The 23,961-nt window shown below is 54.3% G+C and overlaps 2 protein-coding genes across 24 annotated transcripts in view; one reads left to right on the top strand and one right to left on the bottom strand.

The window, feature by feature from the left end:
- The window catches only part of TBCD (tubulin folding cofactor D), a 180,245-nt gene extending 172,206 nt beyond the window's left edge, over positions 1–8,039 (top strand). For both annotated transcript variants that reach the window (XM_051838823.2, XM_002723042.5), the window contains 6 exons: positions 579–656; positions 1,930–2,019; positions 2,372–2,459; positions 2,993–3,102; positions 4,490–4,574; positions 7,811–8,039. In XM_051838823.2, the coding sequence (XP_051694783.2) occupies positions 579–656; positions 1,930–2,019; positions 2,372–2,459; positions 2,993–3,102; positions 4,490–4,574; positions 7,811–7,825 (466 nt within the window). In that variant the 3' untranslated portion in view covers positions 7,826–8,039. The remainder of the gene's footprint in view (positions 1–578; positions 657–1,929; positions 2,020–2,371; positions 2,460–2,992; positions 3,103–4,489; positions 4,575–7,810) is intronic.
- The window catches only part of B3GNTL1 (UDP-GlcNAc:betaGal beta-1,3-N-acetylglucosaminyltransferase like 1), a 99,510-nt gene continuing 81,191 nt past the window's right edge, over positions 5,643–23,961 (bottom strand). For 4 of the 22 annotated variants that reach the window (XM_070060065.1, XM_070060067.1, XM_070060071.1 and 1 more), the window contains 5 exons: positions 16,564–16,699; positions 16,411–16,479; positions 16,011–16,085; positions 9,596–9,692; positions 9,137–9,498 (listed from right to left, as the gene is read on the bottom strand). In XM_070060065.1, the coding sequence (XP_069916166.1) occupies positions 9,612–9,692; positions 16,011–16,085; positions 16,411–16,479; positions 16,564–16,699 (361 nt within the window). In that variant the 3' untranslated portion in view covers positions 9,137–9,498; positions 9,596–9,611. Of the gene's footprint in view, positions 7,602–7,639; positions 9,499–9,595; positions 9,693–16,010; positions 16,086–16,410; positions 16,480–16,563; positions 16,700–23,961 lie in introns of those variants that run through there. The other 18 variants (XM_070060064.1, XM_070060070.1, XM_051838827.2 and 15 more) reach the window with 12 other exon arrangements.

Raw genomic sequence — 23,961 nt, 5'->3', positions numbered from 1 at the left:
TCTGATCTGGGATGCCCGCGTCACGGGGGCTGAACCCGCCGTGCCATAGTCCCCGTGCCCAGCACCGGCTGCTGGGAGGCCTCCCCTGGTCTTTGTGGGAGCCAGACGTGCAGGTTTATTGTGGACTCCCCCGTGCTCCAGCCTTTCCTGCCCCAGCCCCACGCTGTCTCGGGCGTGTCGACTTTGCCGTGGCTTCTGTCAGCCTCAGGCTCGTTCTCTTCCCGGTGGCTCAGGGTTCCCCTGACCCTCCGGTGCTTCCTGCTGGCACCCAGGTCGCTGTCGCGCTCCCCAGCCGGCGCTGCCCGTGGCCCCCCCTCCTCCCGGCGCTGCCCGTGACCCCTCCTCCTCCCGGCACTGCCCGTGGCCTCTCCTCCCGGCGATGCCCGTGGCCCCCCCTCCTCCCGGCATTGCCCGTGACCCCTCCTCCTCCCGGCACTGCCCGTGGCCACTCCTCCCAGCGCTGCCCGTGGCCCCTCCTCCTCCCGGCATTGCCCGTGGCCCCCCCTCCTCCCGGCGCTGCCCGTGGCCTCTCCTCCTCCGGCGCTGCCCGTGGCCTCACGCTCATCCTCTCCCCTCAGGGTCACCGTGCCGCTACTGAAGATGCTTGACCAGATGCTGGCCAACGGGTGCTTTGAGGTCTTCGGCGTGGAGGAGAAGTGAGGCTTTTACTCAACACCTCTTTCCTGGTTACGCCTAAGGAGCTCAGTTTTGAAGGAAAAATACTTTGTTCCAGAGATCAGAATTCTTGGAGACAGTTCTCGTGCCCACAGAGCCAGCTTTTATACAGACTGTGGTTCTGGCCAGCAGGCATCGGGGGAGGAGCGGGGGCCGGGCAGGCTCGTCCAGCCAGCAGCTGAGGTGTCTGGGTGGGCGCTGGCAGGTGGGACTAGAGTCACAGAGGGCCTGTGGGTGAACGAGGGTCACGGGGACCCCTGGTGAGAGCTGGGGCCCCCTGCAGGCAGAGCAGGTGGGCTCAGCTCTGTCTGCTTCCGTGGGGCCCTCGGCCTCTGTATTCCTGGGGGTGCCTATTCCCGTTTCCAGGCTGGCTTTCTGGGCCATCTGGACCACTGGGACGCAGCCCCAGCCCCAGCTGAGAGGCCTGCGTGCATCTGGCCCTGTGCCTGGGCTGCACTGTCTGGGTGACAGCCCGGAGCCTGGGCCTCTGCCTGCGTCAGGGTCAAGTTCTGGTCCTATTGCTGCTGAAGACTCGAAACAAAGGCTGCGCCTCCCGGCACCCCCGGTGGCAGCCAAGGCCCCAGGCCGAGGACAGACCGTGGGCAGGGACAGGTCGGCTGAGCTGGCAGCCATGTGGCCAGCTAGCGGCAGAGGGGCTGGAGACTGCTGGGTGCACATGGACCAGTGGACGTGCGGGTTGCTCTGGTGAGGGGTGTGGGAGAGAAGTGGGGCCGGCTGCAGGCCGAGTGCCGAGCAGCCCGAGGATGGAGCCGCGCTTCCCTGAGGCAAGTGGGCTCGCAGAGGGCCCACGGGGTTGGCACAGTCTGGGTGGGAGGAGCCAGAGGCTGAGGACCAGTGATGGGCGTGCTGGTCACTCGGTCCTCAGCAAGCATCACAGTGGCTGGGGCCAGACCCGGGGCACGGGGACTCTGAGCGACCGTGAGGTCTGGAAGGGACATGGCTGTGAGCTCCTCGTCTGGTCTTCACCCCAGGGGGATGCGGTTCTCCCTGGGAGCTGCTGACACAGCTGACGGGGCAGCCAGCCTAGGTCGCCCGGGGTGTGGCGTCCACGGGGCCGCCTGCGACCCTGATCCTGTGAGCCGCAGGGTGGGGACGTGGGCGGTGGTTGTCCGCTTGCCAAGCAGTTACCGCTCCTGTCACCTCGGTGTCACTGGAGCTGGCCTCTGGTCACTTGGTGGCAGCAGCTGCCCTGAGTGCCACAGGCACAGCCCTGAGTGCCTGCCCTCCTTCCAGCCACCCCTTCTGTGTGCGGCTGCTCGCGCTCTGCAAGAGAGAGACCAGCAAGTCCAGAGACGTCCAGAAGCTCCGCTCAGTCACCGCCGTGTGAGTCGAGCCTGTCCCAGGCGGTGAGGGGAGGGGCTCGGGGGCTCCAGGTGGGGGCTGTAGTTACGGTTAGTCCTAAGGCTGCCTAAATGGTGTGTTCTGGTGTCTGTTTTTAATAATCGTAGTGCATGCCGGGCTGTGATGGTGACCCAGCCGTTCCTGCTGGCACATGGGCACCAGGCTGGCCCCTGTGCCGGGGTGAGGGTGTGGGGCTTCACGAGGGCCCCAGAGAAGTCCTGAAGTGAGGCGGTTTGCACAGGCACAGAACCAGCTCCCCGGCCTGCGGGAGCTGTGTGCTCGTGCACCCGCGTGCAGCCCGGCAGGCACTCGTGACGGCTCTCCGGCTGTGCAGGTTCTGTGGGATGGTGCAGTTCCGTGGTGACGTGAGGAAGAAGGTGCTCCTGCAGCTGCTGCTGCTGCTGTGCCACCCGTTCCCTGTGGTGAGTGCGCGGCTGGGTGCGTCCACCTGTGGCCCAGGACGCTCTGGGGGTGCAGGCCGCGGAAGCAGGGCAGCAGGTTCTCTGGGTTCTGCTGGCTCCAGTCCAGGGGCCCCTGCACCCAGAACCCCGCCCCAGGGTTAGGTCCCCGGGATTTCTTTCCAAGATCCACAGGTGGCATTTTCCTACAAGGTAAAAACCTTTTGCACAAAGCAGTGTTTCTTAGAGAGGTGGCCGGGGCCACGGCCTCGGCACCCTCCGGGGCCGTCAGCACCACCTCTTGGGTCCTAACCTGCTGGCTGAGGGCCTCTGGGGAGGCCTGGGGATTCTGAGCCCCCCACCCATGCGATGTTACCAGCATGGCACAGGCAGGAAAGCAAGCACGTGGGGTGGTTTTCCTCTGGGTGGGGGAGAGGGGGCTTCTTGAGGGAGTGGAGTGAGGGAGTGGCCTGGCTGGCTGCCGCGGACATGGTGGGCAGTGGGGGCGCCCCTACTCCCGTTACCTCTGCTATGTCCTCGTGTGCTGCTCCCCCCAGATCCGCAAGAGCACAGCGAGCCAGGTGTATGAAATGGTGCTGACCTACAGCGACGTGGTGGGTGTGGACGTCCTGGAAGAGGTCATGGCGGTGCTCAGCGACACGGCGTGGTGAGTGGGGGCCCCCCCCTTCTGTCCCCGAGTGCACCAGGCTCTGCTGAGAGTCCAGCTGTGGGGGCCCGGGCTCCAGTTTCTCTGTGGAGGGCTGGCGGCTCTGCCCCTTGGCGGCAGGCTCCTTGGCTCCGTGTGCTGCCGTTCCATTAGAACACGGTGCGGGGGTGAGTGACCCCGAGGCTGCTGCCCCGACTCCCCTGGGGAGGGCCCTGGGTCTTCGCTGAGTTACTGAGGCCACGTGCGGCTTCAGAGACGACAAGGAGCGGGGAGTCCCCACAGTGGGGAGGGCGGGCGGGTGGAGGAGCAGAAGCGCTGCAGGCGGGGGTCCGGTGTGCTGGGCCGAGGTCCTGGAAGCATTCTGGTGCTCACCGTGACGGCAGCAGCAAGCACTCTGGTGCTGCGTGCTGTGCTCCAGGGGCCAGTGCACGCTCTCGCACACGTGCACACACACATGCTCACACACTCATTTACCTGCATACATGCGCTCACGTATACACGCGGTCACACTGGCCATCACTGCACGCTCCTGGGCACACACTGTCACCTGCTCACCTGTGCACTCACGGACACACACACTCCCATCTTAGGTGGCGCAGGCGTTTGGACACCAGGGGTCGGGGTCTCTGTGCTGGCCCCAGACACCAGCACCAGGGCTGTCAGGGTCCACGCACCCTGCTCAGCAGGCGAGGGGGCGGGGGGTGGCCTGCTCGTTTCCCTGAGGGCGGGGCCGTCACTGCCAGGGTCACTCCCATTTCTGCCTCCCTGGAAGAACGCCTGGTATGGCAGCCACGGTGTGCAAAGCCTGGTGACTGACCGGGCCTTGAGGCCGTCCTCAGCCAGATCCTGAGCGTCTGCTTGCAACGGGCAGGGGGAGCAAGGGCCGCGCTGTCAGCGCCGCACCTGCCAGTGCTGTGGGCTTCAGCAGGGCAGGGAGCTCTTTCCCCGTAACTTAGACCCCTTTTCTGTAAAACTTCAAATAATATAAAGTAGCTTTTCCTGTTACATAAAAGAAACACACCCAGTACTTCTCCATGGCATTGCTAAGCCTAGCTTTCATTTTTAATGAAAATAATACATGGCTGGATTCAAATAAAACTTACTTAAATAAAAGAAAAAAGCCATAATGAAGTCTGTGCCGCCCTGGGTTGGGCCGCAGCCCCTCCCCCAGCAGTGGCGAGGGAGGGTAGCCACCTCCGAAGGTGTCTTTTCTGCCTGCTGCCCGAGCGAGCATCCGCCTGGGTGTGGGTCCCAGGGTGAGTGGGGCAGCTTTCCCCCAGTTCTGGATCCAGGGTGACGGGGCCTCTGCCCAGCAGTAGAGGGTCCCTGGGAGTTGGTGCTAAGTGCACATTTGGTGCTGGGCCTCACGGCGCTCTTCCCTCCTCAGGGAGGCAGAGCTCCCGGTCGTGAGAGGACAGCGGAATCGCCTGTGTGACCTCCTCAGCGTGCCCAGACCACAGCTGGTCTCCAAGGTAAACCGAGTAACCCACGCTGCCCACTCGTGGGACCCCGGGGGAACCCGGTCCTCCTGGGCGGCCGGGCTGTGTGAGCGACAGAGCTGCTTGCCCCTGGCCTGCGAGGCTCCCACTCCAGGGCCCCCGTGCTCCCTGTCCTCACCTGTCTGCTCCCAGGAGTGGCAGGGCTGAGGGCGCTTGGCTCTTCCTCCTGCAGCCGAGAGAACAAGCGAGCGGGGGTCTCGGGGTCTCGCAGGCACTGGGAACTCGAGCTCACCTGGCCCAGGCCAGCTGTTGAGCGCTGAGGGTGCTGCCCCGAGCACGCCCAGGCCTCTGCACTTGTCACACACGTGCCGTCAGCACGCCTCTCGACTTGCAGTGCCACTGGGCACCAGCCGACGCGAGATGCTCCTCCCACTGTCATGTGCCTCGAGCCGCGTGGCCCCTCATCCTGCCTCTCGAGACTCCCCCATCCCCGCTCTGACCTTTCCCGCGCCGCCTCCGCTGTCGCCTCCCTGACGCAGTGTCCATCGCAGCCGCCTCTCGCCTTCCACGTCCCGAGGCCCTGGTGCCTGCAGCTGTGGCTCCTGAGGGTCCGTGTCTGCCCCGGGGAGTTTCACGATAGTCCACACACACTCTTGCCCTGCTGTCCGTGCTGTCAGTCCTCGTGTGCTGGTGCCCGTCGCGCTCCCGCCCTGCTTGTCGGGGTCGTCTGCCTCCAGGCACCCTTCTCCCTCGGTCCGACACATTCCAACCTGCCAGCCCCTTCTTTCTTTGAGAAACCTTTGCCTACTATGAGGTCACTCCACCTCCTGATTTTCCTGAAAGCTTTTTATAACACAGAAACTGGCAGTTCACCTGGCTGATGGTTGTTGCCTGGGGGTGAGAGGGGTTGTGTCCAGCTGAGCCGACTCCACTCTTGGCACCAAGTGACAAGTCAGGTGACAGCCCGTGAGAGAGAGGCGGTCTTCCCTGTCCTGGCCATGGATCTGGACCCATCCGTATCCCAGGCGCGGGCTCATCCTAGGTCATGAGTTCGTTCTTCAAGTACCTTGATTCTTCTTGGCTCTTTTATTTCCATAAAGCTTTCCGCATCAGCTCAGCGTGCAGCGTAAAGCCGGCCAGGAGCTGGGCTGAGGTCACGTGCAGCCCGAACGTTGACTCAGGCAGCACTGGCAACTGACGCTGCGCATCTTTAAAAAGAAGTGGGGGAGGGGGCAACCCAGGGAAGAGGGGAGGGCTGGTTCACTCCCCATGCAGCTGTAATGGCCAGGGCTGGGCCAGGCCAAAGCCAGGAATTCCACCGTCCTCTCCCGCGTGGGTGGCAGGGGCCGCATCAGCAGCAGGGCAGCCAGGACTTGGTCTGGCACTCTGTGTGGGATGCTGGCGTCACAGTCACAGGCGGTGGTTTCACCGACTGCCGCTACACCTATTTTTGTCACCGTCCCTGGGTTCTTGCATAGTCTGGGATGTGTCTCTGGTTCCCTTGGCCGGGGCTGACCTTGGTGAGCCGTCCGTGGCTACCTGGCTTTTCATCAGTAGCGTTTCACGTGGACTCTGAGGACTCGCATCTTCTTACCCGTCGGCTCCTGCGTGGCCCACTTTATCCGTTAGAGCCCACAGGTGATTACTCGCAGTTGTGTTAAATTCCTGGTCTGGTAACTCCGACGTCCGCCGTGGCCGAGTCTGATCCTGGTGTTGCTTTCTCCTGGCGTTGTGCCTGTCGGGCCGTGTGCTGGGTGCAGTCACGGGACCTTGACACCTTGACTCTGAGGACGCAGCGTCCTGGCTGCCAGCTGCTGCCAAACGTTTGCTGGAGTGGGGTTCCAGAGCCGCGGCTCCTCCAGGACCTCTGTCCATGCTCAGCCCGGACTCTGGCCTTGGCGTCCTCCTCAGAGGGCTTCGGTCGCACACTCTTTCACGCGTCTCTCCTGGGGCTCTGCTGGTGTGCGGGCAGGATGTGGGTGAACCCCCCAGTCTCCCAGGGGCCCCGCCTCAGTCTGCCCTCACGGGTGCTGTTGTGGGGGCAGCTCACTGTGTGTGCAGTGCGTACGCACAGCTGCGTAAGGTCCCTGGAGAGGAGGCCCCTGGGTGCAGAAGCTCCCGATAGCCCCGCCAGAGCCTGGGCTGCTCACGGAGGCAAAGTACAGTGCTTCAGTGCCCGCAGGTTTCGGCCCAGCCGCCTCTGCTCTGGGGAGCTGACCGTGGCTACAGTTCTTGCGTCTCGGCTCTGTTGTACAGTGGGTGATGCCTCCAGTTCTTGACCCACTGCAGCTGACCCCACTGCCGCCGAGGACCCCACCAAACCGTCTGGCTGTGCTCCCCGACTCCATCTTGACCCTGTGTCCCTGTCTCTCCCTTCAGTCTCGTCAGCGCTCATGAAACTTGAAACTGTGTACCCGGAGCTTGCAGTCTAGGCTGTGACACGTCCTGCTGGTGGACAGGCTCCGTCAGGGACAGGGCTGCCTGGTGCTGCCACACCCACACTGGGGCTTCTGGGTCTGTGATACCTGTCCCTCCCTGCCCCGCTTTCAGCCTCGTGTTCGTACGTCTCAGTGGTCTTTCTCTGCAGTTCGTGGTCAGGTCACGCCTCCGCTCCCGTGGAGCAACCTGCGTTAGCTGGGATGTTTTATCCATCTAGGTGACCACTGACGTGGGCCCACACCTAGCACCGTTGCTTGTCCTCACTTGGATTTTTACTGGTTTCGTTCCTCCCTGCTCTTCTGTTGGTGATGATGTGGTAAGAGGATCCCAGCATCAGCTGTGGCTCTGCCGCCCCCCTTCAGGCTCTCCACGGACACTGGGGTCTCCCAGCTGCCAGGGGGGCTCCTGTGAGCAAGGCGGTGGATCTTCTAGGCTGCGCTCTGCCTGCTGGGTCCTCTCAGCCCCTTCACTTCTCGGTTGTTCCTGCCGTTTACTTTGTGTGTGCCGTCCGCTGGGCACTGATTTAGTCGTCGTTTGACATTTTTGTCTGTCTCCATTCCCAGTGCTGTACCCAGGCCCTCACACCATGGTGGCAACAGGCTGTGTGTTGTTCACGGTCTCCTGAGGGTAGAGGCCAAACTCAACATCAGACTTGCAAGTTCAGTGTGCTTTTTACATTTTTATTAGGGAAAACTTCAAGCGTTCATGAAGGTTACAGGGGCAATTAGTGAGCCTCCCCACAAGGCACCTGGCCTCCAGTTGTTGGGGACATGGCGGAGACACGCAGGAGGTGGTGCTGGCCAGCCTGACCCTGTCCTGTCTGTCTGCAGCCTGGGGCCTGCTGACGCTGGTCCGGGAGCCGAGCCCTCGAGCTGCCTGGTGGAGGACTTCCTGTCCCCAATGGAGGAGTGGATGCCGGCAGTCAACATGGAGCCCTGCGGTGACCATGCCTCGAGGTTCCCAGCAGAGGGCGCTGTGCTTTGGGGATCTGGGTGTTGATGCTTCTGCCTTTACTTACACACAAACATGCTTCCTATAAAATCATGTACCACACGGTCAGTGCCTTCGTCTGTCTCTGAGACCGATGCACGCGAGAGCAGCAGAGCCGGCCCCCGGGGAGACGAGGCTGTGGTGGGCCCTCTTGCCGTGGAGGGTGCGCCTGCTCCAGGAATCAGGGTCTGCCCAGTCACGTTTCTCCGCTGAGATGGAAATCATGATACAAAGGCCAGAGGAGCCGCTAAGCCCCAGCTGCAGGAGTGGTGGGCCTCCCTCCCACCTCCACATACGGGCCTGTTGCACAAGCCCACGGCGCTGCCCGTGTGCAGTTTAGGAGGGACAGGTATGCAGCCAGCGGCTCTGCCACACCTGCAGGGGACTGTCCGTGTGTGTCCCAGGGTGACGTGGGATGCAGACGACTGGTCTGTTCCTGAAGCAGGCGTACCTCACGGACGCCGTGTGCCCGCTGTGCGGCAGCCACTGAGGGCTCTTGGCAAACATGGCCTCTGCTTCTGTCCCTGTGGGTGCTCGCACTGGTCCATCCTAGAGCGAGGTGGGGCGATGATATGGGTAAGAAGTGAACCCGTTAGCAGCTCCACCCTGTCCATCCAGGGTCCTGTCATGCTCACAGGACCTTGGGGTGCCCCCAGCACCACCTGGTGGGCAGCGGCCCCCTCTTGAGCTGCTACTGTTGCTGAATGAGAGCCACACATCGGAGACTCAGAGGAAGCTCCTGGCTCAGCCCCAGCCTTTGCGGCCATTTGGGGAGTGGACCAGTGGATGGAAGACCTTTCTCATTCTCTCAACCTTTCAAATAAATAAAAAAGAAATCTTAAAAATATTTTGAGTAAATTTAAGGCAAGTTCTGTCAGTAGACTGCCGTGAACTATGACGAGCAATCCAGCTGAACAGGAAGCTGTCAGACTGTCCCACGTGTGCCCGCAGCTGGGGTCACTGCCTCTGAAGACATTAAACATTCAGGAGGAGACGGGCTAACCCACGCGCAGAGTGCATGTTACTGAAATTGGTGTGTTCAGTGTGAAATTTAGCAAGCGTATGATGCAAACACAAAAGCCTGCCCTAATGGTACATGTGCAGGATGCAGACACACTGTGTGCACACATACTTTCAATAACAGACTCATTTTAAAAATGCATGGCTTTAAAAGAAATTATAATGAAAATATATTTAATGCAAGTTAATAAAATAATGTGAGGCCGGTACCGCGGCTAATCCTCCGCCTTGCGGCACTGGCACACCAGGGTTCTAGTCCTGGTCGGGGCGCCGGATTCTGTCCTGGTTGCCCCTCTTCCAGGCCAGCTCTCTGCTGTGGCCAGGGAGTGCAGTGGAGGATGGCCCAAGTGCTTGGGCCCTGCACCCCATGGGAGAAGAAGCACCTGGCTCCTGCCATCGGATCAGCATGGTGCGCCGGCCGCAGTGCGCTGACCGTGGCGGCCATTGGAGGGTGAACCAACGGCAAAAGGAAGACCTTTCTCTCTGTCTCTCTCACTGTCCACTCTGCCTGTCCAAAAAAAAAATCAAAATAGAAGGGACGGTGAAAATTGGCTGAACGTAAAATGCAGGCAGAGAGATGAGTGAGGCGGCTCAAGCAGACCCACCTGGAGGGCTGTGCTCTCAGCTGAAGTGCAGGAAGTCCCGGCCCTCGAGCAAGTGCAGCGACCGCAGGTTCTCCTCAAACTCGCCCCCTGTGAGGTCCTGTGGAGGGAGCAGAGGGTCCAGCTTGGTCCAGCCTCCTGTGGCTCCAGGAGGCCACGGCAGAGCCTCCCGCTGGGGCGAGGGTGTGGGCTTGCCTGGGTCCACTTTCTGCTAATAGGCTGAAGGACAGCAGAGCTGGTAGCGTCTGGTGCTGCTCACACACTAGTCCTGTCAGTCATCAGGGTATGTGGGAGGGGTCTGAGGAGGTCCCAGCCCCTCCCTGCACATGGTATCTGCCCCCTCCCCTGGCCATCCAAGGCAGACCCACCTTCTTCCCCCACCCCTGTGCCCCAACCCAGAACCTGCAGGCAACGCCCGCCCAGTCGCCATGCAGTGACCCCCATAGGAGGCTCCTGGAACAGGAACTGCATGTCAGGGCCACCGGCTGCCCGCTGGCTCTGCCTGATCCCTCCCGCCTGCCACCCCCATCCTCGCAGCAGACAAACCAGGCCTTGCCTCTGGGTGCCCAAATACTTGTCCTGTGGACTGGTTCTGGCCAGGCTGCCCAGCTCTGACACCCCTGCCTGGGGCCACAGGTTTAGCAAATGCCCGCTAAGTACAAGATCAGGGGGATCTAGGTGCCCCACCCCCAGCACCTGTCGCCCAGGCTTCCTCCTGCCTGGAGGACTCGGCTCCTGAAGACACAGCAGGCATCACGGCGGGTGTGAGTCCGGGCCTCACTCATCCATCTGTCCTGCCTGGCTCTACCCCTACCCAGGCTGTGTCGGAGTCTGTACTGGCTCTGCCACTGCTGTGACTACTGATCCCTGACTAGAACTACTTCAGTGAAGAACATTCTGCCTGGAGAGACTGAAATGTTTGCCCTGTGCCCTCTCTCGGGCCCCCTTCTTCCTCCTCTTATCTCTGTCAACACATCGGGCTCAGAGGCCAGGCCTGCCCAGAGTCTGGCTCAACAGTAAATAAAACAGCCTGAAAATCAGCTGGACTGGAGGTCGACATGTCCCGGTAGGAGTGGCGGGGAACACGTTTGCAAGACATAAACCCAGCAATGGCCAGCACCCAGAAGTCAGAACTCTTATGGATCATGAGAAACATCACACAAGAGGTGTCCCCAGTGCCCAGCAGAGGGACGCAGGACACTGTGGACGCCTCGTGTCTCATCTGCACACACATCCCAACCCCGGAGCACCCCTTCCCCTAGGCAGGTGGCAAAGCCTGATCATCTGGTGTGGGCCGACTTTGCCAGACGGGCTGAAGACACAGCTGTCCCCCGTGACTCGTCGCTGGGCTGGCCCCAGGAGACACAGGCAGCTGCTTGTCCGGTCCTAGCAGCGCCATGGTGGCCACGGCACTGGGAGCCACCTGCAGGCTGGGTCCCTTAGTGTGGCCAGTCCAAGGCCACAGAGACACGTGTGCACCTCAACACGTTGAGTGAAAGGAACCAGAAACAGCACAGTTTCATTGCGTTCAAGTGGACTACAGGGACAGTCAAGAGTAAACCTTGTGGTGTAGGGACGCGTGTTGTGCACAGCACAGAGTGATCAGGCAAGCAGGGTGAGAGCGGGCTTCCATGGCCACAACAGTCAGGTCTGGGCCAGGCCAAAGCCAGGAGCCAGGCACTCCATCTGGGTCTCCCACATGGGTGGCAGGGGCCCAAACACTTGGGCATCCTCCACTGCCTTCCCAGGCACATGAGCAGGGAGCTGGATCAGAAGCTGAACAGCCACGCCTCGAAACGGCACTCCAGTGGGATGCCAGTGTCACCAGCGGCAGCGTGACCTGTGCCACAGCACCGGCCCCACTGTGGTTCTTCCAGACCAGGCCAGGCTGCCCGGGCTAGCACCTGCTCAACCCACAGGCAGCTGCATTCCCCACAGGAGTGCCAGCTGCCAGTCAAGGAGCACGTGGTAACCCGTTTCCTGCTTTGCCATTACTTGTCCTGTGATTAATAAAACTGTCTACCAAAGCAGGCTTGGACTTGACCCACGTGCCACAGCCTGCCAGCCCCACGCAGGCTGTTCTCTGAATTTGTGACAGTTGACAACAGACATTTACTGAAGAAGAAAAACGTGACAAAAATTACAGAAAAGAGTAAGGAAGACCACTCTCACCACCAGTCACTGCATGAAGCTGCGGTGACTTGTGGTACCTGGGAGATGAGAGGCAGAGAGGCCCCCGCCCTGCCTGGACCCATGGTGTAGTCTGGAGAGAAACGCATCACTTAAAAACTGGTGCTGGGACAACAGGTATCCAAGAGGAAAAAATCATTTGGACCTCTAATCTTTGCAGCACAATGAATTCCAATTGAATGAAATACGTAATAATAATAATAATAATAAGTCCTGGGAGCAAACTTGGAAATGTTTTTAAATTTTATAACCAGGGTGACTATCTTGGGATAAATAAAACTTCAAAGCCACAGTAGACAGTAAATTTGTTTATACTGATATGGCAAAAGTACCCTGAATTTATAAACATAGTCAATCATCAAATGACACAAAATTTGTAATTGCAATGTTTCTTTCCCTTATGTTGAGAAAAATACTGAAAGGCCAATAAAAATGATTAATAAAAAGAAAAATTAGCTGAAAAGGGAACCAGGAGCACGCAAACATGGGAGACCCTCTGCTTCAAGTCCCCAAGCCCCCCTGCCCCCTGCATCACCCTGACCTAACCCTCTGTTATGAGGGACGAAGACCTGCACTCTGTCCCGGGAGGGCGTCAGCAGTCACAAACCCCCACGGCTGGGTCAAAACCATTCCTGTCTGGCTGTGTCCTGGCAGACGAATCTCGCATTTCTAACCCCTTGGGTGAATGGAGGTAACACAGAGCCCCACTGCAGGAGCACTGCACCAGCAAATGATCAGAACTGGCCCACGAGCGCACCTGAGAAAGCAGGTCACAGGCATGTTTTAACTGAGACTCACAAAATCCTCCTAAATCTCTCTGCTTTCCCACTGCTTTGGTAAATTTGCTGAAATGGCTGGAAATTCCCCTGAATAAAAAGCTAACGGGGTTGGGATGCGCCCGTGGATTCTCACAGAATCACTTCTAAGAGGGCACAGAGAGCAAGATACGCAACACGCATGGGGCCTGCGGCCACTGTGTGTGTGTGTGTGTGTCCGTGCACGCACATGCGTGCACGTGGTCTCTGGGAGAAGACGTGAGACATGACCACAAACAGACGACTGGGGCTGTGAGAGGAAGCCCACTTCTACCCCAAGCCTACTCCCCAGAGTGCAGCAATGAGCAGGGTGGGTTTGATTCACAGAAACCCTGGGTCCCCGAGAAGCAGACTCAGAACAGCCGTCGCCCCTGGAACGCCCCACGCGTGTAACCCTCAATGTTTCACCTGCTTCAGCTGTAAACTTCCCCCGACTGCCCCGGCAACTTGGACCTTTGTTTATCCTGGCCTTAAAAGGATTTCATTCCTTTCTGGAACTGTCTTCAAACCAGAAACCCTAAAGCCAGGCAGGCTCGGTGGCCCCGAAGGCCATGAGGAGGTGCTGGGTGGGGCCAGCGCTGCGGTGTAGCAGGTTAAGCCACTGCCTGCGGTGCTGACATCCCATATGGTTCAAGTCCTGGCTGTTCCACTTCCAATCCAGGCCCCTGCTAATGTCTGGGAAAGCAGCAGAAGGCACAAGTCCCTGGGCCCCTGCACCCACATGGGAGACCTGGACGAAGGTCCTGGGGCTCTTGGCCTTGGCCTGCCCAGCTCTGGCCGTTGCAGCCATTTGGGAAGTGAATCAGCCGATGCAGATCTCCCTCTCTGTCTCTCCTTCTCTCTGTAACTCTTTCAAATAAATCTTTAAAAAAAAAAAAAGGTGCTGAGTGTCACTCATCATCAGGGAGAGGCCAATCAAACATACCCTACAGTCAAACAAGACCAGAAAATAACAGTGCTGGTGAGCACGTGGAGAAACAGGAGGCCCCACACATGGCCGGCGGGGTGGAAAACGGCGCTACCGTTGTGGAAAACGTTTTGCTGGGTCCTTAAAGAATCCGTCAAACTACCTCTGACCAGCAACCCACTGCTACGGATACAGCCCAGAGAAGTGAACTCTTGGGTCCACACAGCATTATGAGTTGCCAAGAGTTGTTCCCTATGAGGTCTTGTTTCTGACGGTTCTGCCAGTGCAGGCCTGGGCCAGTTTCCTGTTGCTGTGAAACAGAATCCCACAAACCAGAAGCACACGCCAACCTCACCAACCTGGGGCTGGAATCTGGGATCAGACTGCTAAGACCGGCAGCCCGGCCTCGTGAGCTGGAAGCTGCTGGAAGCAGCGCTTCTGTCTCCATCTGTGTGTTTCCAGGCCCTCACACCTGGGGCTGGCTCCCTTCATCGGCCAGCCCGTCTGGAGACTGGGTGTGCCGGGCCACCTCACCCAAGGCACTGGGACTCCCCTACCTGGCAGCTGCTACCCGCTGCCCACTCTGGCCCTGTCAGTGGGTCACGTTAGGGCTGAGACTGGTCGGGGAGCATCCACTGTGTGGCCTCTGTGCGCCGCCTGCTCAGGCCTCAGTGCCATGGTGGGGCAGAGCAGTTAGATGCTGGAGCTGGTAACAAGCTGTGCTTTCTGTGTTTTTCTTTTTTTATTTATTTTTATTTATTTTTATTTTTTTTTTAAATTTTTTTGACAGGCAGAGTGGACAGTGAGAGAGAGACAGAGAGAAAGGTCTTTGCCGTTGGTTCACCCTCCAATGGCCGCCGCGGCCGGTGTGCTGCGGCCGGCGCACCGCGCTGATCCGATGGCAGGAGCCAGGTGCTTTTCCTGGTCTCCCATGGGGTGCAGGGCCCAATCACCTGGGCCATCCTCCACTGCACTCCCTGGCCACAGCAGAGAGCTGGCCTGGAAGAGGGACAGAATCCGGCGCCCCAGCTGGGACTAGAACCCGGTGTGCCAGCGCCGCTAGGCGGAGGATTAGCCTAGCTGGCCTGTTTTTCTGTCTTAAACCAGGAGTGAAAGGGCATGACCTTCACTGGATAAAGGACACTTAAGAAAAGAGCAAACCAAAGATAGTGCCCCACCACTGTCCGGGGTGGGAGGCAGGCAGGTGGCAGCACTGTCTACACTGCAAATCCCAGAGAACACACCCTGTGACGAGGGGCCGTAGAAGTTTCACCTGCCAGCTGGTTGTCAAACCAACACCAAGTCCAACTCCGTGCTGGAGGCCAACAGTGGGCAGGCAGACAGGCTGTGAGAAAGAGCACTTACTAGGGCAACAGAACTGCTGAGGTGCCCAGGAACAAAATGGAAGACATGGAAGGACTCAGCCACGTGGGCGTTCCCAAGTTCCCAGCTGGGAGTTTCAGGGAGCTGACAACAAAGAAGAGCAGAGGCACGCAGGGAGCGCTGTCCAGCAGCAGTGCCCTAGGACAATGGCAGGTCATGGGACAGAGGGAGCCTGGTGCACTGCCCACAGTGTGCAGCTCACCTCCAGGTGGACCCAGGCTGGAGGGGGACGCCTGACGTGGCCCCGTGCTGGTCCAGGAGAACCTGCTTCTCTCACCTCAGGGAAGACTTCCTATCTGTCACAGTCACCATAAAACCTGGCAGGCAACCCTGAACTCAAGGTGAATTCTGGGATGGGGCGAGTCAGTGGAGGAGCTGAGCACCGTTACCAGGCAGAAAACTCCTAACAAGCAAAAGGAGAGGACCAAGGACCCAACAGAAATGGGATGGGCCCCCGGTGACTGCCCCAACCGCCAGCTGGAAGCTGGTGTCATGGTAACACATGGTGTGGGGGAAGGACCGTCCAGAACGACGCCGACAGTGACACGAGGCCAGGGAGCGCTCGTCAACAGGCCGCGGGGCGCTCCGCATGGAGCATTACTCAGTGCCTATGCTGAGACAGCCGCCTGCCACAAGCACGTCAGGCCTCACGCAGTGGGAGACTGGCACAGTGCTGAATCCCTGCACCCACACAAGCCAAGAAAGGAGATTTAGGAACAAGCTCAGGAAGACTAAACAGCCGTGGTCTCTCAGCCGGAGCCGGAGCTGGGGCAGAGGGGAAAAACGGCAACGCCAGCCCTGCAGCTGCAGCACTGGGGCTGGTGCCTCCTGACTTCCGGGGTCAGCTGTGGAAGTGCTCAAGTGCAGACCTGACAGCAGCTGCACGGGGAAGTCCAGGTGCGCCCACCTCTTCCTGATACCCGTGTGGGCGGCAGCTGCTGCTCCTGCCCTAGCCCTGGGTGTCCCGGTGGATGTGAGACAAGAGCTGGCCTGAAATAAGGGTGTAAATGACTGTGGCCAAGTGAACCCACATCCATGCTCCCATAACAGGGTCCTGTCCATACCACACAACCACCTGTTGGCATGGCAGAGCCATGAGCCCCCATGGTACCACCATACTCACCAGCTTCACGCAGATGACAAAGGGGGGCTGGGCAGCTCGAAAATGCAGGATGGGGATCCGGGGCCTGGGCCTTTCCTGAGACAGGAGAGAGATGGAGTCAGCCCTGCAGGGACTGTCCAGGGGTGGGTGCCATGATGGGGGGAGGGGCATCTGGGCCAGGACAAAAGGCTGGATCAGGGTTTCCACCCTGCCAGACTTTACACAGCCACCTGCAGAACTAACCAGGGTGGATAAACCTGGAGGCCCAGACCAAGGAGGAACACAAAGGGGCATCAGCCCTCCTGCCCCCACCGCCAGGGTCAGGGTCTCCCAGGGAGGAGGGCTCCATGCCAATGTCCTCCCTGGCCGAGGACTGGCATGAAGGACCCCTCTCTGGGGGGCACCCTGCGGCCCCACACACCTGCGAGTCCTCATAGCAGTAAAAGCCCTTCCTGATCTTGTTCTCATCCACATCGCAGAAGGCAGCCACCTGGGGATGGGCAGAAAATGTGATGGCTGCTGGTCAGGCCAGGGTCCATGTGGCTGGACAGCAGGCAGAGGCGGGGGAGACTACCTTGCGCTGGTTGGCGGCAGTGAGGCTTCTGTACAGCCTGCGCCCCTGCTTGCCTGCATTCCAGATGGTGAACGCTGGCCAGTGGGGGAGGGCCCGCTCCTCCAGGAAGCGCACGCGGTAGGTCCAGATGGTTGTCCTGAAGCCAAGAGAGCAGCTGGATCTGGCCCCCGGAAACACGCACCCGCCCAGCCCTCAGGCTGCCCGCACCCCAGGGGTGGGGGGCTGCCCTCCCAGCTGTCTTCTCCAGGCCAGGCCAGCCCCTCCCATCAGCCCTGGGGGTGCAGATCCAGCAGGTGGGGCCTCCCTCAGTCACAGACTCCACACTGGGATGTTACCAGTTTACTGTGGTCAGGTGCACAGAGAGGGCCTATCTTTCTGACCCTAACACAGTTGTGGAACCTTCCCTTTAGAACTTGGAAGTTGGGGCCAGAATGGCACAGAGGGTTAAGCTGCCACCAACCTATGTCGGAAAGCTGGTTCAAGTCCTGGCTGTTCCACTTCCAATCTAGCTCCCTGCTAATGTACCTAGTAGAACCACTGATGACGGCTCAAGTATCTGGGCCCCTGCCACCCACGTGGGAGACCTGGATGGAGTTCCTGGCCCCTGGCTTCAGGTTGGTCCACTTGGGGAGTGAACTAGCAAATAGAAGATCTCTTTTGATCTCTGTTGATTCCTCTTTGTGTTGTCACTCTGCTTTGCAAATAAATAAGTGCATCTTAAATATATATAATATTTTATATATAATCATATTGTGAACATATTACATATGTGTTTTATACACACACACACACACACAAAGAGGACTGGCATGGTTCAAAGAGAAAGTTTTGCTGAGAAACATGTAGTACATATGTCACATGTGAAGACCACACTCAGGAGACTCATGGGCACAAATTTTAATTTCCAAAGACATTGCTCATTTATGTTCACTGCTGTGTCTGGAGTGTTTCAGAGAAAAATTGCTAAATTATATATAGTCCATTCTCAAAAAGAACAGAATCAGAGAGTGCTCTCCACAGGAAACACGAACAAGTTCAACTCTAGCAAAGCCCTTCCACCGTTCAAAGATGTTAAACTCAGACGTTCATCAGCTGATGGCTGGATAAAGAACACGGAGTGATATATACGCTGTGGACTACAACTCAAAGAATGAAATCCTGTCAAAATGGATGCAACTGGAAAATGTTTACTGAAATAAGCCAGTCTCAAAAAGACAAACATCACATGTTTTCCCTGATTTGTGGTAACTAATACCTGGAGTGCAAAAAACGTAATGCGTATGAGCAAAACCGACATTTTGAGATTTGATTATTGTTTGCAACCCTGGTCTATACTCTCGAGAAACAATGGTTTCTCTACTTACTACTTGTTGAATTCTTTACCTAATGGAGGGTTAAGCTTGTGACTGTAAAATACACCCAAAGAACGTCCACTGCAAAAGTTAAAAAGAAAAAGGAAGGAAGGAGGGAGGATAGGGTGGGATGTATCATTATGTTCTTAAATCTGTATATGTGACATTGTTTACCTTACATAAATTTCTTTAAAAAAAAAAAGATGTTTAATCCCACACAGAAACTCGCATTAGATCACTTATTTTGTGAACACAGAGAAGGCTTCATTGCCGGCAGACAGGATGAGGCACATGGTGCAGTCCCTGGCTTGCTGCCTGGTTCCCCGGGTGGCCACGCCGGTGGCACTGTTGACTGGGGTGTGACTTGCATTTTACGGATCAGTAGGGAACTCTCTTCACACAAGCCTAAGGCAGTGCACACACTTAAGAGTGAACCTTCAGGACAATGGCAGAAGAAATTCAAAACCACAGCCCAAGAATGTCCAGTGCCAAAGTCACGTGGCAGAACCTAGCTCAGACAGACAACCACCTTTAGTCTAAGTTTTCCAAACAAACAGCCAGCTATTTCAACTTAAACAGAAATGCAACCCCCAGAGTGCAAAGGTCAGAGGGTTCCACCAGACACCCCCGCGGCCCATACCCCACCAAGATTCAGAACACCCCTGGGAAGTCCCCAGGGAGCCCTCACCAGAGGACACAGGACATCACATGTTCACCAACGCCCATCTAGTTCCACCTGTGACAGAGCTTCCCGAGTGGCCCCGTGGCACTCTGCTTTCGCAGGTTTCCCAGCCCCGTGTCTGCGTATGTCACGTCAGCCCCTACTCTTATGGACGGCACGGGTTCTCTTTGCTAAGGAGCAGCCCACCACAGCAGAATGTGCCACTTACTCGCTGCTGACAGACATCTGAGTGGCTCCCCAGTGACCTGGCTGTCAGAAACATCATACTCCTCTAATGAACACCCCAGAAGTGCAACTGCTCGGTCACAAGGTACACATAAAGTTGTTTAATTAAAAAATGCCAAACATTTCCCCAAAGAAATGTACCAGCTGACACTCCCACAGTGGTGTGACAGAGTCTTCACAGTCCCATGTCTCTGGCAACATTCTGAACTACCAGATGTTAACTTTGGCCATTCTAGGTAGTGGTTGGAGGTCTGATTCTCCAAATACTAGTAATGATGAACACACTTTTCATTTGCTCACTGGCCATTTCTACAGCTTGCTTTGTGAATTGTCTTGTCAGTTCAAGCATTCTGCTTATTTTTATTGGGTTGTCTTTTTATAGTTGAGTTGTAGGTTTTTTAAAGATACATATACATTCTCCACGCTAGTCATCTTTTTATAAATGTTATTTAAGGTATACAAGTTTCATGTGTTTCATATGTACAAATGCAGGAACACAGTGATTTTTCCCACCCCACGCTCCCTCCCACCCAAGACTGCACCCTTCTTCCTCCTCCCTCTCCTATTCCCACTCTTAATTTTTACAAAGATCTATTTTCAGTTTTCTTTATACTCGTAAGATTAACCCTATATTAAGTAAAGAATTCAACAAAAAGTAGGAAGAAAACAGTCACAACAAGGGCTGTAAACAATCATTGAACCTCAAAATGTCGATTTCACTCCTTTATATTACCTTTAAAGTACTCTTAGTTACCACAGAGCAGGGAAAACATATGGTATTTGTCTTTTTGGGATTGGCTTATTTAACTAAGTATAATGGTTTCCAGCTGCACCATTTTGTTGTGGAAAGACAAGATTTCATTTTTTTTAACTGCTGAGTAGTATTCCATGGTGCATATACACCATATTTCTTCACCAAATCATCAGCTGATGGCCATCTGGGTTGATTCTGTATCTTACTTAGCTATTGTGAACTGAGCTGCAGTCAACACGGGAGTACAGATCACTTTTTCACTTGCTGATTTCATTTCCCTTTGGTAAATTCCCAAGGAATGGATGGCTGGGTCACATGGTAAGTCTACATTCAGATTTCTGAGGTATCTCCAAACTGTCTTCCACAACGGCTGTACCAGTTTACATCCCCACCAACACCTTTCCCCCCACATCCTTGCCAGCATTTGTTGATTTCTGTATGAGAGCCATTCTAACTGGGGTGAAATGGAACTGCATTGTGGTTTTGATTTGCATTTCTCTGATGGCTAGTGAACTTGAGCATTTTTTCATGCGTCTGTTGGTCATTTGGATTTCCTCTTTTGAAAAATGCCTGTTCAAGTCCTTTGCCCATATCTTAACTAGATTGTTTGTTACTGCTGAGTTTCCTCAGCTCTTTGTTGGATATTAACCGCTTTTCAGTTTCATAGTTTGCAAATATTTTCTCCCACTCTGTCAGTTACCTCCTCATTTTGCTGAGTGTTTCCTTTGCAATGCGGAAGCTTCCAGCTTGATGTAATCCCATTTGTCAATTTTGGCTTCGATTGTCTGTGCTTCTGGGGTCTTTTCCAAGAAGTCTTTTGGTATTCTGACTGGAATAACATTGAATCTGTAAATTGCTTCTGGTACTATGGACCATTTTGATGATATTAATTCTTCCAATTCATGAACATGGAAGATTTTTCCACGTTTTTTGTGTCTTATTTTTTTCTTTAATGCTTTGTAATTCTCTTTACAGAGATCTTTTTACCTCCTTGGTTAAATTTATTCCAAGGTATTTACTTTTTTTGTAGCCATTGTGAATGGGATTGATCTTAGAAGCTCTTTCTCAGCCATGGCATTTTTTGTGTATACAAAGCTATTGATTTTTATGTGTTAATTTTATATCCTGCCACTTTACCAAAATCTTTTATGAGTTCCAATGGTCTCTTAGTGGAGTCTTTTGGTTCTTCTACATAGCATCATGTTATCTGCAAATAGGGATAGTTGGACTTTCTCCTTCCCAATTTACATCCCTTTGATTTCTTTTTCTTGCCTAATGGCTCTGGTTAAAACTTCCAGAAGTATACTGAATAGCAATGGTGAGACTGGGCATCCTTGTCTGGTTCTGGGTCTTGGTGGGAATGCTTCCAACTTTTCCCCACTTAATAGGATGCTGGCTGGTCTATAGTTCTCTTTCTCTGTTGTATCTTTTACTGGTTTAGGAATTAAGGTGATGTTGGTTTCATACAAGGAGTTTGGGATGATTTTCTCCATTTGAATTGTTTTGAATAGCTGGTGAATAATTGGAATTAGTTCTTCTTTAAATGTCTGGTAGAATTCAGCAGTGAAGCCATCTGGTCCTGGGCTTTTCTTTGTTGGGAGGGTCTTTATTACTGATTCAATTTCCATCTTGGTTATTGGTCTGTTTAGGTTTTCTATGTCGTCATGGCTCAACTTTGGTAGGTTATATGTGTCCAGGAACCTATCTGTTTTGTCTACATTTTCCAATTTGTTGGTATATACCATTATAATAATTCCTGAAGATTCTTTTCATTTCTGTAGTATCTTTTATTACATTTCCTTTTTCAACTCTGATTTTATTGATTTGGATCTCTCTCGTTAGTTTGGCCAATGGTGAATCAATTTTATTTTTTCAAAACACCAGCTCTTCATTTCACTGACCTTTTGTATTTTTTGTTTTATTTCCTCTCTAATTTTAATGATTTCTTTCCTCCAACTACTTGCCGGTTTGTTTTGTTTCTCTTGAGATGCACTGATAGCTCATTTACTTGATGCCTTTCCAATTTCTTATGTAGGCACAAATTGCTATAAGCTTCCCTCCTAACACTGCTTTTGCTGTATTCTCTAAGTTTTGATATGTTGTGTTGTCATCTTCATCAATTTTCTTGATTTCTCTTTTGATTTATTCTATGATCCACTGTTCATTCAGGAGCATGTGGTTCAGTCTCCATATATTTGCATACGTTCTAAAGACTCTTGAGCTGTTAATTTCCAGCTTCACTGCATTGTGGTTAGAAAAGATGCAATGGTATAATTTTGATTTTTCTGAATTTGGTGAGACGTGTTTTTTGGCCTAGCATATGGTCTATCCTAGAGAAAGTTCCATGCACTGATTAAAAGACTGTGTATTCTGCAACTCTGGGGTGAAAAATTCTGTAGATATCACTTAGGTCCATTTGGTCCATAGTGTAGATTAGCTCTGCTGTTTGTTGATTTTGTCTAGTTGATATGTCCATTGATGAAAGTAGGGTGTTGAAGTCCCTCATTACTATTGTACTGGAGTCTATATCTCCCTTTAGATCCATTAACATTTGTTTTAAATAGTCAGGCACCCTGGCATTAGGTATATACATTTATTATAGTCATATTTTCCTGCTGAATTGATCCTTTAATCATTACATAGTGCCTTTTGTTGTCTCTTAACAGTTTTTGTGTTGAAGTCTATTTTGTCTAGTATTAGGTGGCTACATCTGCTCTTTTTTGCTTTCCATTAGCATGGAATATCTTTTCCTATCCTTTTACTTTCAGTCTGTAGGTATCTTCGTTGGTGAGGTGTGTTTCTTGTAGGCAGCAAATAGATGGGTCTTGTTTTTTAATCCATTCAGCCAGCCTGCATCTTTTAATTGGAGAATTTAGGCCATTTACATTCAAGGTTATTATTGATAAGTAACAATAAGGTTACTAACTTGGTCCTGTCATTTTTCCAAATATTCCTATTGTTTGCTCTGGATTTCCTTTGTACTTTTACTGGGACATTTTCTGCCTTCACATTCTTTCATAATGATGACCATGTTTCTGTGTGTGTAGCACAATCTTAAGCATCTTTTGTAGGGCTGGATGAGTAGTAACAAATTCTTTCAATTTCCTTTTGTTATGGAAGGTCTTTAGTTCACCTTCATTCATAAATGAGAGTTTTGCAGGGTACAGTATTCTGGGTTGAAAGTTTTTCTCTTAAGACTTGAAATGTATCTTGCCATTCTCTCCTAGCCTGTAGAGTTTCTGTTAAGAAGTCAGCTTTGAGTCTAATCTGGGATCCTCTGAAAGTAATCTGGAGTTTCTCTCATGCACATTTTAGAATTTTTTTATGTTTTACTGTTAAAAGTTTGACTACAATGTGTTGTAGTGAAGATCTTTTCTGGTCAGGAGTTTTGAATTCCATTTCAAGCATTTCATCAATCTCTTCATCTTCACATTCTAATGTCAAAGTGTCGATGTGTTCCTTTGTTGTGTGTGTGTGTTGGGGGGGTCATGTTGTCTTCCTTATTCTTGTTTCTTGAATTTCTGCAATTATTTTGAGGCATTTGTGGAGTTACTTGCTGTTGTTTTCCTCTGCTGGCTTTTCTCTTTGAACTATGCCTCTGTGGCTTGGTGGGTGCTCCTTCAGTGAATATCTTGAGGTGTGTGCTGGGTGTGGTCAGGGCTCTGGTCCATGCTCCAGGGTGGGGTGAGTATCAGGGTGAAACCCACGCTGGATGTGGCAGAGCTCCTCTTGTTGACAGGAAGGTATGGTCACCTCTGTTGGTGTGATCACACTCTCACCTCCTCTCTTCCACGGTGATCCACACCTGGGTGTCAGCCACAGTGGGCACAATGCTCATCTGTGCTGCTCTCAGTGTGAGCACCAATCCTGCTGCAGTGACTCGCCCCAGGCAATCAGGGAGCTCTGGGCACATGGAGCCACACACAGAGACCCAGCTATCCCCTGCACCCTCTCATGAAGTCAGAGTCCCCACAGTTACAGGGTACAGAGGGTCCATTCCACCCTGCTAGCCTGTGCCATCCACGGAGGGGCGAGACATTTCCAAAGCCAGCTGCCTGTGAGTGCTCAGTCTAGGCAGTCTGAGCCCTGGAGCCTGTGATATGTTGAGAGGATGGGGCTCTTCACAGTCCTACATGGATGCCCCGCTCCTTTCAATCTTCTCAGCCAAACTCAAAGTCAGTGGGGAACATGGATTTTTCCCTCTGGTAAAAGAGGGAAAAACAAGAGCTGCCGACTGCAGCCCTGCCAGTTGCCAGGCACACACAGGAGCCTCTGCAGTCTGTACTGATGTCAGAATGGCTCCTCCTCTCTGCCCACTGCACCTGAGCTGCTGTGGCTGCTGCTGTGGCAGACGGTGTCTTTTTTTTTTTTTTTTTTTTTTTTTT

Source organism: Oryctolagus cuniculus, chromosome 17, assembly GCF_964237555.1.
Source record: "Oryctolagus cuniculus chromosome 17, mOryCun1.1, whole genome shotgun sequence".
Lineage (NCBI taxonomy): Eukaryota > Metazoa > Chordata > Mammalia > Lagomorpha > Leporidae > Oryctolagus > Oryctolagus cuniculus.
The sequence above is the reverse complement of the archived record's forward strand: the minus strand, read 5'-3'. Positions and strand labels throughout refer to the sequence as shown.